Below are 15,154 nucleotides of genomic sequence, written 5' to 3'. Positions count from 1 at the left end.
TTTCGTTACAATATTTTTATTTTATAGCCAAAACTTATGCGACATACAAACAAGGAAACTTAGGAAATAAATACATAGGTTATAATGTTAAATAGTTACTACCAAAAGTCCGATTTAATAAGCTGGTGTTAAGTTTTAATTATCTTTAATTTAATTGTTAATTTACCAATAAACTGTGAACTAACGCAAACCTGTTATATTTAATTTCGCATATAAGATAAATCCCCTTGGCTACTCTTTCATATACCAAAATATTTTTTTGTTTTTACAATTTTTGTTAATGCTCATATTATACATGGAGCTTCTAAATTTTATCAAAACTATTTAAAACAAAGTTTCTACACAGAGATATGTAAGTAATACAGAGTAAATAGACACTTACAATTGAGTATAATACTTACAAATAAAACCTGCGTAGACCCAATCTTTTGGTTTTTCGCATTAAAGTACAGTGCCTTTGACGGCGCTTTGCGCAACGAACACTTACCCCATTCTGACAAGTATTTTTACATAACGTTGTCACATTAAACACATACAAAATCCTTCATGATTACATGTCATATTTAATTGTTATGTTGCGTAGGCCACGCAGAATAGACGTACAGCGGAGACAGGGCATCTTATTAATGGAATTTCATAAATGCCGAAGTCTTTTAAAGCAAAAAGTTATTGTGAAAGCATCGCCTTCTTAGCGCCTTCTATTCTGTTTGTGCTTAAAAGTGAATTTCCACTGAAAAGACCCTAGACAACTTAATATAGTTAGCATAGTTGTCGGTAAGAAATGTCGTATATAATTTCAGTGGAAACGCACCTTAAGATCTACTAGTGTCAGTTTTACTTGGCACTTAGCCTCTATGGTTGGTGACCAACCATGACGTGACAGCGTTCAGATGGTACACGTTCCAGCGGATGTTGTTACGAACTGTTTCTAAAGCGCGACGCCGAGCGCCCTCGCCGGCGCCAGCGTCAGGATATTGAGCGAAAAAGGTTTCCATCTATTAAACAAAATTAGTTATATTGAATACATTACAATATTAATACGAGAACGGTAGTATAAGAAAAGGTTCTACAATTAAACGGCTACAAACGACAATTGAATGGATTAAAAGCGTAGTCGCAACTTCTTTAAGAAAATGTACGGGCTGGCCAAAGAATGTCGTTGAATTTTAGACAAGTGGCAACAGTTGGGGACAGCGTCATGACCCGTCTTAAGATGATTGAAATATCTATCCATCGCTACTCCATATAATGAAGTGCCAAAAAACGGATTATTTGCCAGCTTTCTAACATTGAAACGCAATTGAGTCTAAGACAAAATGGAAGAAGGCTTGAAGACCAAATGAACAACTTACCTCTTTAAGTTTAAGATCAGTATTGAAGGTGCTGGTGATATCAGGTATCATGTTGCCAAGGTAACGGCTGTTGAGTGTGAACCGTTGAACGAGGAAGGGCCAACGCGACCGCACCTCGTCCCACACGAGGGCCGTGCCTGAAGGGTTGCTGCTGATCATTATGATCACGTTCAGGTAGTCCTGGCTACGAATGTTGGTCTCGTCCCAAGCCATTAGTAAGAACCTGTAACATTGTTACATTGGAGGTTATACCATATTGTCTTGAAGCCATATTGGTGTGATGTGGAAGCGTGACAGCGCAGTACACGTCGTAGAGCGTTATCTCTCTTTTACACTCGCCATTATAATATTTTAAGACGTGGTGGTAGGCCCCTAATAAACTCTGAGACTTCATCAGAAGGCGTTTTTAAAGCAGGATTTGACGAATATAAGTTCTAGGGGTATTTCCATTATGAAGACATACTGACAACAGACTTGAAGGAGATTAGGATAACTTTTCTAGATTATTCTGTTTATAAAGATGTATGAATTGACTATATGACATACTTGCGCAATATGGCGGTATCACGCGGCGCTGCTAAAGCTTTGCGCAATTTCGTCTTCTCTTGAACATCCTCTTCCTTTTGATATATCTTCCAGAGAGTATCCCAATCTGCCATCGAAGCTGATTTCATGCCTAAGGAATATTTTAAAATTAGTATTGTCAATATACATATATTTAATACTATTTTAAGTAGAGACAAAACGTTAAGTCATTCACGAAAGTCTATCAACACTGTTAGAGTTATATCACCTCCAACCTTAAAGGAAGTGCATACCTCAGGTATGTAGACAAGAATACCTTAACATGCAAACCCTTAAACACTTTATAACCAGAAAACAAAATTTCTCAATTTAAGTAGAAAAATACACAATATGTCAGTGTTGGTACACTACAAATTACTGCCGAAAGAGCTGAAAAAAATCGCTCACTCACTTTTACACATTTGCAACTCACGTGCGTTTCTATTTTGGTCTTGCTCTAAAAATCTATAGACTATTTACACGGTGATTTTTTTGTCGTCTTACAAAAGCAGGCCAGTTCATGTATCCGACGTAAAATACCCCTAGGCGCGATTAATATTTTTTTATCATCAACTAACATAATAAGTACGAACAATATTTCTGTCTTAAAAAGTCTTAAAAATGATAAAAACGCTGCCGCCCGCGCCCCTCACCATTGTTACAAGGCTAAGACCGCGCTCGCAACAGAGCTGTGTATCTAAAAAACTACGAATTGCATATGTCCATACAATATGGACAATCTGTCCATAAAATATGTTTTTACCATAGAAGTATACAAGTTCCCGTAGATCCTGTTGTATGGGTTTGTGGTCAAGCTCGCCATGTTTGTGTAACCAATTGAGGAACATTTTCTTGACACGTTCTTCGGCGTCTGGTAACTGATAACGCACAGCTAGCGATAAGACTCTTGTACGAAGTAAACTGTAACAAAGAAGGTATTTTTTTTTAGTATCTTTTTAATGGTAATGCAATTTATGAGTAGAACAACGTAAATTTGAGGTAGAAGGTACCCGGAAACAAAAGACACAAGATTTAATTTCAAATGTTTTTGGGTCATTACAAAGAGGGTAAGACATCAGATCATCATCATCATCATCATCAGCCTATCATCAGATACAATATCTATGATATAGACATCAGATACAATTGTTTAAACTAGTCCTTTATAATGATGAAGATTCCTTACCTTGCAAGAACAGGAAGATTTTCAGCATCCCAGTCTTGTTTCACGTAAATAGGCCGAACTATACGTTGCACATATTTCTGTAAAGATATATTGATACACTCAAATAATAAAGTCACATCGTCAGTACTAACATATTTCTTCCTGAATATATTTATTACATACGTACCATAAGATTATCATGTGCCAAAGAATTATGTAGCCTGTCCTCCAGCATTCGGAACACAGAAGCAGCAGTGTCCCATGGAGTGAGTTCGTTCTCGACAAGTAAGTAGGTGCTCATGTTGAGTGCCATGTGGAAGGGCAGCATGCGGGCCTCGGCCAGCGCAAACGCATCGTCCAGCAGATTGGCTCTGTCCGCCGGTGTGATCTGAAGACAGTGGCATCGTTATTTTCACGTAGGTTTAAAAATGATTAAAATAACATAAAAACGACGATTAAACAGAGGCGGTATTAAATTGAATGAATCGTTTGGATAAAATAAATACAGACATGACATGAATTAAAAGAATTGAATGACCATACAATCCTCAGACATCTCAAGAAAAGCCGTGTCAGCAAGCGACCGATGTCTGTCTCCACGTTAGGCGTGATTTTTCGGATATAAACACTCACGAAATTTTTGTGCAAGCTGGTATAGTACGACTATACCAGCTTGCACAAAAATTAAAGTAGACTATTTTTAGATGATATAATTAAACATTTATGTACTAAAGTAACGATTTCAATATCTTCTGCTTCTTGTATTATTATAAGCATTTTTCCAATACAATAATATATAATATACGGGGCGGAACACTCACAGTCAATTTGGTATAGAGTATAGGAATAGTTCCATATTTAATCTGATTACCATTCATTCATTGGCCATTGTAAATAGCGGAATCGGGGCCCTGACCAATTTCAAATTAGTTTCGATCAGTACGTGACAAGTTACCTCACCCGCTTATAATAATAATAATATAGACTTCGAAACGGCCTATTAAAATGCAGTAATACACATTGCCCATCTCACCTAGTCACAAAGTTACTTTAAAGTTTTACACTGAATATTTTGGCTTCTGCATTATAATTTGGTCGTCGTGTTCAACTTTATAGAAACAGATATGGATACACACGTGTTTAGCTCTGGACTTGAGTTGTTCGATCAACGTCTGCCACATGACCATTGAGTAGTTCACTCTATAATAGCCAACTTGATGGCTGTTCAACTTCACCCATTCGTCGCCATCTTTCACTCTCAAACTCACTGTAAAAAAGGTTAAAATATAATTTTCAATTGATTTATCTTTCGAGTAACTAAATGAGATTCAAAAGTTCTTTCTAAACTTCCAATATGTATACAGGTGTCAGGTTAAAGTTTTTGTAACCGCCAGAGTTCTTCTGCCGTTACTGTATTTGTACACACCCTTGTTAAACTCTCAGGTAAAATAATGGTTAGTCTTACCATTATTTTGTCTCTGACATTTCTATTATGAGACAAGACTTAAAATTTAGTTTATTTTGACTTTAATTATTATTCTTACCTGACTGAGCAGTATCAGACAGCCAAACAATTTCATCACTTGGACCAGTGTTGCTAGTATAGGTAATAGGAACAAACCAACGATATCTAAAAAAGAAAAAGGGTATCTATAGATATATGCATAGTACAATGAATAATGCAAAGAATGTTCATAAAGATTACTACCGTAATTAAAGAGGATGAGACAGAGAATAGAAATAAGATGCGTGCAGGTGTGAAAGTGAGATAGAGAAATGGAAAAAATAGAGCGACATCTATCTCCTACAACTTTAAGTTCTGTATTTTAATTTATAAAACTTACTTGAATTTAGAATCATTAGCGTGTTCCGCTTCGGGATCGATCAGGAATCTGGTCTGGGTTACGAAGTAGGTGTTAGGCATATCTCCAGGTTTGATTTCTAACACTGGGTACCCTTTCTGACGCGTCCAAGTATCCATTATGTATCTAAAACACATACAATGAATTACAACGTTTACCCTGGTGAAATAATAAAAATGTTCAAAAATATAGAAAAAAGGAATACTTTTCCTTAGGTGGATTATTCAACGAAAAGTCAATATATCATAACTACTGCGCAAAGATATCTAGGTACGAAAACAGTTGAACGAGTACATACGTGAGATTCAAATCAGGATATTTTTGCTTGAAATAAGGTTCCAAGCATGACAGTAGATCTTGCGTAACTGTGTTGCCAAACTTATACTTTTTCAAGTAGTCAGACACACCCAAACGGAAATTCTCTGGGCCAATGAAGTTTTCTAACATTCTGAGGATTGAAGCTCCCTGGAATAGATGCATTGCTATACTAAGACATACAAAAAAAATTGGCAACAAAAAACAAAATTAATGTTACTAATACTACAATTTCTACAGCATCTAAAACTTCCATCCCCCACGCACTGGCAACATTGCAGTTTTGAACCTTTTTGTAATACCTAGAAAAATGCGCCGGTACCAACTCGCGCGGTTTAGAACTTTTAAAGATAAGAGGAGTTGGTCATTTACAATACCTTGTTATACGAGATTGAATCAAAAATAGCAGTGATTTGGTCTGGAGTAGCAACAGTCTGCACTATAGGGTGGCTTGAAAGTTTCACGTCATTTGCTAAGACTGGATGTAAGGTTTTCGTCAAAAAGTGGTCCATCTGAAAATAAAATTATGCTTTATATGTTTATTGAACTAAACAAAGAGGTTCCCGGATAAAAATGAAAAAAAGACTATGTTACACAAGAATTAATTGTAACTTACTACTTGCCAAGATGGCTCAATAGCGTCCAATGCTTTAACTTGCATGTACGAAGCAAAGCCTTCATTCAGCCAGACTTCATCCCACCACTTCATAGTAACTGAAATAAAAAACAGCTTTAAATAACTGAACTAGCAAGTAAAAATCGTTTCTGTAAGAAAATCGGTGTCTACAGCTGTCTGGCATAACGCGCCGGCCGAACATGAGACGGACATAGTAGCGTCCATTTACGCAGAAACGATTCTAATATTAAAAAGGCGAAAGTTTGCATGTATGGATGTTTGTTTCTCTATCACACACAAACCACTGAAAGGATTAAGACGAAACTGTTGGTACACAGATAGTTTATAGCCAGGATTAACAAATACGATGCGGGCAACAGGTGGCACCAAATATTCGTGGAACTTACCCAAATTACCAAACCACATGTGTGCCAGCTCATGAGTGATGGTATTCGCAACATTGATCTTGTTCATGGCTGATGCTTTAGCCTCATCAACAAGGAATGAAGTCTCCCTGTATGTAATCAGACCCCAATGCTCCGTTGCGCCAGAAACATAATCAGGAATGGCAATCATATCTGAAATTATAAAGATTTTTGAGAATGTTTTTTGTAAGGGCTATTTACATCACTATGTTTCAGAACAAATTATTCTATACTTTTTTATATACCTACTATTGAACTAAATTGAACTACAAGCCAACCTCAACATTATCCAGGATACAAAAATTATATTAAATAGAGATAGATGTGAAAAATATAAATAATTTGCATGCTTTTAATATTACCTAGCTTCGGCAGTGGAAATGGTACTTCATAATATTTTATGTAAAACTCTGTTGCTCTTTTCCCAATGCTTAGAGCGAAATTAATTTTATGCAATTCTTGTTTCTGTGCAAACGAGCGGAGTATAAAGTTGTTCCCAATATTACTAGAGTTTATCTCAGCCACTTTATGATCAAAATCACAGATCACAAAGCAAGCCAAATAAGTAGACATAGGAACGCTTGTTGCAAAAGTTACTTTATCCATATTAGCTTGACTGTCAAATTCAGTTGATATTTCCTGAAAAAGATTTTTAAAGTAGTTATTAAGGGTATCAAAGAAATATATACTATCACTGTTATTTTATCTGTTTGTTACCAGAACTGTGATGTAATAAAGTATAATTTTGACAAACCCCATTTTACCCTTTATATACAGAACAAAAAAAAATATCAAGCAGTCCTAGGTTTGTGCTATAGCTGCAAATCCCAAGTATTGGACCATTAGGTACAACTTACATTCATATTGGACAGAGCAATGTGTGACTTAGGTTTAAACAGTGTGATATCATATGTAGCCTTGAAGTCCGGCTCGTCAAAGCAAGGGAATGCTTGACGGGCATAAGTTGGCTGGAATTTACTCGCCACCATAGTCCTGAAAGTAAGAAGTTAAATATAGAAAGGTAATATTCATTGTTCACTTTAGCAATTATTTTTTTTTACAAATAATCGTCTAAAAAGTTTTGTAGCTGTTTTTAGATTAGATTTCTGATTTACATTAAAAAGCTTATTTTTATCTTATTTTTTTATTTTATGAATGGCAATATTCAAATATTGGTTTTTCATTTGAATATTACAGTAGCTATCTAGTCTATTGACGTAAAAGCGGTAATAGAATAACACCAGTAATAGAATTAGTTAATCACTATGAAATGAATTTGTAGGAACTATGATATCAAACACATTTGAAAAATTAAATGTAGCTTTAGTACCTAGAGTCAAGTAATCGTGAGGAGTACAGCCCAACGATATTTCGGGTTAAGTCACCAGAGAAATCAATAAATATTTTATAATTCCCTGGGCTCAAAGGCCCTTCGAAATGTATGAAGAGTTGCTCCAACTGTTTAATTTCCACGAACTTCGCGACTGTTACCTCATCCTCGCCCTTGCACACCTTCACATTGGCAATATTCAGAAAATTAGAATGGAGATTAATGTAATTCTTTTCTTGTCGGACCACAACATCGATACACACGCTCCCTGTAAAATCGCCTGCGTCCATGTTAGGACGCAGTTCGAGTTTGTAATTCTCCGGCCGCACTAATGGCGAAAGCCTTTCTGACAATTTCGCGTTGATACGCATATCTTCCATAATATTATTATCCGAGTTATGAATTTGCCGGTCTTGTTGCCGTATTACATTAGTAAATCTGAATATCTGCCTACGGCTGCGGTGTCTAAGAGGCATAAAGCCGACGTAATAGAACGCCTTGTTAAACAAACTGCAGTATAAACATTTCATCAATGACAAAACTAAAACTTGTAGTTGTTTACTTTTTTCAGAAATTGTACACTATCGATTTAACACTTATACACCATTGAACGCAGAGAATAAAAAGCATAAACTTCAAAGTCAAAATTTTAAGTGTCATCATGACATTGACAGTTTACTGCCGATTTGCGTTTAAAAAGAAGGCTTCAGTATTGCTTACATTAATTCTAGAGTTAATTTGTTTGCCATTCACAATATAAATAACGACTAGTCCAGTTAAGGAAATTAATAAACAGTACTTAATCGAAATAAACACTTGTTATAGAAAATCTTACTCACCCATGGTGTCCCAAGTTACTCGAATAGAGACCAACAAGTTTTTTATCCATATTTCCAGAGAATAAAATAAACAGTGTATGAGATTCCTTTGCCAATTCATCGTCTAAAATAATGAGCAACAACTCTCTTTTATCTGCAACTATTTCGTATGATCTTATGGCTACGCTTTGGTTTAAATGGTTTTTGAGATTAACAGAATGAATAGTTAAATTATTCACGTGCAAAATTATTTGGTCAGTTGGTTCGTATACTTGAAATGTTATATAAACAAAGCCATCAAATGTTTTAGTAATTTGATTCGGTTTCAACATAAGTTTATAATTTTTTGGCATTAGTTTTCTGGGTAGACGGTAAAAATCTTTATCCTGTAAAAAATACGTGTGTTAATTTCTTCTACTTCTTCAACGTTATATTATTGTAGAAAAATATATTTTTAATAGGTCCTAAATGAAGTCAGGTTGCCATTTTATACGCTATCACCTAACTTGGAAGACAAGCGGTAAATGTTTTACTATGTGACTATCAAGTAAGTTTGTAGGTATTATTTCCACACAAAATATTCATATTATATCATATCACACTTTTTTGTAACTTACCTCAACCACTTCAGTTGGAACTTCTGTAGCATCTTTAGTTCTTTGAGCCGCTAGAAGTAGATTACATTCTTCTCTAGTAGCTAAGGCCACGGTAGAGACAAACAGGCATAGAGCCAATAATATGAAAAATATAAGCAATTTATTGTTACATGTCCATGTCTTCATTTTAAAACTATTACTCATCTGAAAAGAAAACAATGATTTGTAACTGCTAACAATGTACCTTTTTCTTTTGTTATTTTTTTTCATCAAACATTGACATTCTTCCAAAATTCGTGAACGACGACGTCGCTCATGAATAGAATCTGCATCCAAAACCTATGCAAATAAGACGCAATGTATATAATGCCTTAAAAACGCGTAAAGCCCACAGGAAGATGTAGGTGCGAGTACTCATAAATGCCTACGTAAAACGCTAACGCCTAACGGCATTGCATATAAAGCAGAATAAAAAAAATAGAGAAAGGAGCTCTTTCGGAGGAATTAATTAGGAATTAGGAATTAATTTAACTTTTGTATTAAAAACTTACATTTTAAGATCTTTATAATCACCTAGAAATTCAAATAGCTCAAAATAGCAGCTCTAGTAAGAAATAGATTAAACATGGAGTACCTAAATTCTAAGTAATAATCTATTTTAACCGATGATAGATTTACTTTTGTGTTAGGTATATTATATTAATGTAGATAGTGTAAGTACTAACTTATATCTAAGTGTAGTAGGTGGGTGGCTACTTATGTAGGTATAGACCGTAATATAAATATTGTGTTGTAAATCAATTCACCGATTATCTGATATCGTATTGCACCGTTGTAAAAAACAACAGAAAACAACAACATTTTAAATAGAGCCATAATTATTTAATAAAGAAAGAAAAACAAAAACACTTACCTTGCTATAATTCTTTCACTTTTGTAACCGTTAGTACTTAATTTTATTTACATTAATGAATACTATCACTTATATTGTTATTTTGTTTATTAAATTGTTGATAGAGTGAGTAGAGCTGCTTGTACAGGGCGATGCCAAGACAACTACGATTAAAATGCTCGTGCTAGCAATGTTACGACATAAGTTTCACTCGTTGGCGACTGCGTCCACTCTAGATGGACGCAATACTTAGCGACATAACGTTGTTACTGATACAATACATTTTGATTCCGTTTTGAAAAATACACCCTATATTTTTCCACGTTTTATAACCAACAAATCTACCAAACAATGAAAATTTGTCGGTTCGTGAAAAGGGTCGTCAACTGCATTCGTTTGCGGTTTGGTGTACAGTCAAAGCCATATTTTTCTTATAAAATCCATCCCTACCATCTGACGTCACAAAAATAATTATTATATAAGAAGTTTGAGTCATGATATTACACAGTAACTAGGTTTAATAGAAAGTTATGTTTTGATTTACACAATCGTAACGTATGTTTATCTATTAAGGGCAACCTCCTAAACGACTGAAACTTTTCAAACGTAATGGAGGCGATAGACTCGGAAGTGCTGTTCCTAGTCGTAGTTGATTAATGATACAACGGTTTAATTTCGCTTATTTATCGGGGTAGAGTGGCGACGAGGACCTCAAAAGTTTCAACTCTCGATCCTGCCAGACTCGGGCCGTGAGTTGGATCCGTTCGCGACGCAGTCGACGATGTGGCTACTAGGACTAGGATTAGGGACGACGGTTGGATCCGAAACCGGGTGATCGATTCAGATAAATGCGTGAATAAACCATCGTATCATTAAAGTATGTATTATCACTGACTGGTCTGTAAATAAGTTCTGACTGTTCATTTCGGCCTTCGAAAGTGAAATATAAATTCCATAATATTTGTACAGAAATTGTGTCACGTCACCTGGTTTCATTTTTAAGTAATTAATTGACCTTTGCATGAAATAATACTATTGTAAGAACAATGTACATTAATATGTTTTACACGAGTAATGCTAATTTAGTACCAGAGTTTCTATTACCATTTCTTGTTGGTACTCAGTTTATTGTTTACATTGTTCTCTTGAAGTACGTTAGGTATTTTTTGAATAATAAGAAACCGTCTCGTATTGAATTGTTTTTCTTATTTTCAACATTCTGATTAGATGTTTTTGAATGGTCATTGATCCTTCTTGTCTGGAACTCAAATGTATTTCTGTTTATAATGGTATGTTTTATGTTTGATCCTCACTGTAGAAGCCAGTTTTCGAGGTAAAGGCAGCGGTCAGTAGCCGTACTCCGGGTAAAAAAAATGAGTTCTGTTTGTAGCGAATTGATATCACGTAACGTCGAAGATATCTTGACTGCACGGATAGCCGAGTGGTTGAGGTCAACACGCCAAACCCACTGTGCGCGTCGTGTAGCGGGTTTTATGCCCGCGTTGGACAGGCACATTTTGTGTGATCCACGAATACTTGTTCTGAGTCTGGGTGTCTTTGTGCACTTGATTTATTTGTTTGTGAAATCCCCCACGACACAAGGATTAAATTGCTTACTGTGGGATAGTGTGAGAGTCGTTTATATTTAAAGAAAAAAACGTATATTATATCGAACTTACCGATATCAATTCTCTGAAGCTCTCTTTAGAGCCAACTTGTGCAGTAGCTCGAATTGGATTTAGGTCAATCAACAGCTACAGACGATGATAGCATTGGATAGAACAGTTGCTCGATCTTGGTTTGGTTCCATAGTACCATTTCAGGATCGAATCGAGAACCCAATATAATTCGAATGAAATTAAAAAAAAGCACTTCAGTTTTGGGAGTAGACCTGCGGGTCTCGGGTCTCTAATAGAAGCACAGTGGACGCACCATTAGTTTAAAAGTTGAATATCCCGCTTTTACAAATATACGTTGCTTTCCTAAGTTGTTTGACCCTCCGGTCAAACTAGCTACCGCACTATGATCTCTCCAATGGCTGGCTGTGCATTAGCTTATCAGGTATTATACATTAGGCATGCTTTTCTCCGTGTAAATGAAATGTTCATAGATGACGTGTCTATGCGGATAACGATTTTAAACCTATGTTATTATTATAACGAGGACATCGTGTGTTTTCTTGTTTTGATTAGCAAGCTATTAAATTACAGATCCTTTTTTAAAGACTCTTTCTCTAAAGTAAAGCTACATAATATTTTTAGATTCTGTGATCATAGTGTGATATACCATTACGATTATTTAATCTTTTTAATAAACTAGTCCTCACCATTAGGCTAAACTTATGCCTGGACAATGATATCCACGTCTTCCAATTAACATCTTGAAAATCATCCACGGGCAAAATAAATTCGTTATGTTTTGGCTCATTAGGCTACAATAGGCGCAACACGTTATAAACTGCTTCAAATTCAATGGTTGCCGTTGATTTTCGTGTGCTCTGCTTGTTTTAACAGGCGTTTTATGATACAACTTCGCGTGGCTATGTATGGCTATATATGACTCTACCTACTACTTTTTTTTAAATAACGAGTAAACCTCTCGGGTATGTAGAAAGCTCGACAGATTTTTTAAACCACAAATGGAGCCAAAGGATCTGATGGTGGAATGGTTACCTTTACCAACTTTTTTTTCCGTCTGTTCCTGAGAAGCCGAAGAGGACTTGGATAGTGATTGATCATTGGGAGTGTGTGTTTCATATTCTGTGGGAGTGTGGTCTGTGGTAGGACGAACGATACGTCTTATTAGTTAGTTTGCAACCAACATCCGGTGTGGTTTACTATGAGGACGAGGCTTTTTCCATAACAGTCCTAAATTATAGGAACCATTATTCTTTTTTAATTTTTATCCGAGGTGCCTGTCAATCTCTTTTCTTTGCTTTTTTTGCATCCCGCTTGCAATGGAAGAGCCTGCAGTGGATTTTTTTTCTTACTGCACCTTTTAACAATTTCGTTCTAGTTTCAAGAGAGTTTTAATCGTTTCGGTGGTTTTCGTTGGTTTTATTGTATATACTGGCTTACACTAGTTGCAGTGACGGGCATGTGAGGCGCCGCGCCGCGGCATAGCTAATTGTCTATAGAGAAACTACACAAATATAATGACGATTGTAAAGTAGCCATTGATAACACGTGTCAAGAATTCGCTGCACTTTTTACACGTCGCGCGTCGTGGTGTTGGATGTACATTGTTTAATCATGCACATATCGTTGATTCTAGTGATTTATCCGTGTATGTGTCTCGAGTAAGTCAGGTCAAACGTTATGTCGTGGGTCAAAGATTACATTACGTACAAACAAGCGATGTTCGAGTCGCACTGTCACCCGTTATTTGTAGATAAGGGTCGATGCTGTAATCGGGAAATTCCTCTCAACAAGTACAATAAAAAGATATCTTCCATGTTTTATTGCTCAGAGTTAGCCCAAAATAAGAATCAATATGAATTCTTTGCGCTACTTTATATTTGTCCACCATTTTTTATCCCATATTGGGCCTTTGTGATTTTCGTGACATGAAATTTAGAAAAAGAATCGGTCGGATAAAACGATCGAAGTGAAATACCAAAGCGTGGAGTATGTACGCGGAATATTTATGAGAAATAATTAGAAAATTAGTCATAGTTTACCCAATACTTATCTTCAGAGGTTCAATAATCTAAAACTACAGAAATAATGTTATAGCTTACATCTACTTATGTAGTCCAAATAGTAAGTAAGTAAAATTAATGCTCTTCCATGTTTTCGCAAATCAAAGACCTGACTTACCAGAAATAAAATAAATGTACATTTTAGATGTTATTTCTTTTGTTTTACGATATTGAGTCGAAAATACCTATTTATTTTTATTTGATAGTTTATGGTAGCAATGAAATTGTTATGTTACCTAATAGTCTTTGTTTTCAATAAATGTAACTTTATTGAAATGTATAAATACCTTATGACTTATACGTGCCAAGACGGTTACTAATATTTCTATCATTACAAGTTTTAATAAATTCCGTATACCTAGTTACCTATATAATCGTATACCATACATTCCATACACTTAGATTATACAAAACTCCACCAATTACATAAGAAAGCCTTAAATCGACGTGATCTCTTCTTTTCTCCACGGCAGCTCCAGATTAGAAACCTAGTCGAAATATAATAAAAACATAATGTTATCATGGGCTTCACGACTATCCCTTGAGGTAATTTTCCCAGTCGTCAAAAGGAGACGAAGCTCTACGCCTATAAATGAGCTGTCTCGTTGTTGATTGCTTTGAGACGTGGTGACTAGTATTGCCAGACTAGAAGTCTAACCATAGTAACCACTGATAAGTTTCTGAAACTTTGCCGTGTATTTTTTCCAAGGCACTTCAGATGAATAATTTTCCGGTCGCTGACCTGCGCCCGGACAATACACGGACCATGTTAATAAAGATTAATATTTATGAAAAGAGAATGTAGGAAGATCTAGGCTTTCTTTTTAGAATACTTTTAACATTATGCACTTCGTAGTAAAATAATGTTTTATTTAACATTTTCTAAGCCATGACGATACTTTTTACATGATGAGAGAAACGTTTACTAATTAGATACAGTAGCAGCAGGTTTATGAGGTCGTAATTGTGCGTTGACCTAAACGTAATTATAGGAGGTTTCACTAACATTGAAATCACATGCACAAAGAGATCCAGACTCAGAACAAGCATTCGCGGATTACACATTATGCTTGTCCTACGCGGGGGAATTCAAATGATGAAAGGGAAACGCTCTGCTTAACATTCAAAGGCAGCACAGCTTGATAATAAGAATAAGGCTTTTGATATTTCTAGTAAATTATTATTATGTTTAAAGCAATAATTAAACACTTAAGTAAGAAGAGTTCTTATTGCTTTTAAAAGGGAATAATTAAAACTAATTCCAATTACTTAAAATTAAAAAGATGTACCTGTATAACCTTAAGTTTCACAGAATAATGAATGCTTAGGATCAGTTTCAATTTCTTTTCAAATATTTAAAGTTTGGATTAATCGTAAAATTTTCTATATGCGTTCAATTAAATCAGGACAGCAAGTAAAACTTTGTTTTTACTTCATATTTGATTTTTTTTAATATATTTAGTGAGAGTGCTGGTTCATTACCTATATTACAACGATCTTTTACACGGTGATTTTTTAG

The 15,154-nt window shown here is 35.3% G+C and overlaps 1 protein-coding gene across 2 annotated transcripts; it reads right to left on the bottom strand.

The window, feature by feature from the left end:
- On the bottom strand, positions 1 to 9,247 carry LOC113497103 (glutamyl aminopeptidase-like). 2 transcript variants are annotated; one of them, XM_026876486.1, is made up of 17 exons: positions 9,065 to 9,247; positions 8,469 to 8,833; positions 7,157 to 7,292; positions 6,662 to 6,938; positions 6,282 to 6,452; positions 5,875 to 5,972; positions 5,636 to 5,770; positions 5,242 to 5,408; positions 4,926 to 5,069; positions 4,626 to 4,711; positions 4,218 to 4,348; positions 3,269 to 3,469; positions 3,103 to 3,179; positions 2,680 to 2,837; positions 1,899 to 2,028; positions 1,353 to 1,575; positions 1 to 995 (listed from the first exon to the last, which is right to left on the bottom strand). In XM_026876486.1, the coding sequence occupies exons 1-17, from the start codon at positions 9,245 to 9,247 to the stop codon at positions 846 to 848; spliced, it is 2,832 nt and encodes a 943-aa protein (XP_026732287.1). In that variant the 3' UTR covers positions 1 to 845. The 2 variants fall into 2 exon arrangements, with proteins under 2 accessions (XP_026732287.1, XP_026732288.1); XM_026876487.1 differs by lacking the exons at positions 8,469 to 8,833; positions 9,065 to 9,247 and adding an exon at positions 7,630 to 8,271.
- Between the last annotated feature and the right edge of the window lie 5,907 nt (positions 9,248 to 15,154).

This window comes from Trichoplusia ni, chromosome 9, assembly GCF_003590095.1.
Source record: "Trichoplusia ni isolate ovarian cell line Hi5 chromosome 9, tn1, whole genome shotgun sequence".
In the NCBI taxonomy this organism is placed as follows: Eukaryota; Metazoa; Arthropoda; class Insecta; order Lepidoptera; family Noctuidae; genus Trichoplusia; species Trichoplusia ni.
The sequence above is the reverse complement of the archived record's forward strand: the minus strand, read 5'-3'. Positions and strand labels throughout refer to the sequence as shown.

What these genes read in the sequence shown, in the direction of transcription:
- LOC113497103 (XM_026876486.1), bottom strand. Translation starts at nt 9,247, where the DNA reads ATGAGTAATAGTTTTAAAATGAAGACATGGACATGTAACAATAAATTG. An exon ending in CATGTGGTTTGGTAATTTGG is followed by an intron (nt 5,973 to 6,281) that starts GTAAGTTCCACG and finishes TTTTTATTTCAG; the next exon opens with TTACTATGAAGTGGTGGGAT. An exon ending in ATTCAATCTCGTATAACAAG is followed by an intron (nt 5,409 to 5,635) that starts GTATTGTAAATG and finishes CATCTATTCCAG; the next exon opens with GGAGCTTCAATCCTCAGAAT.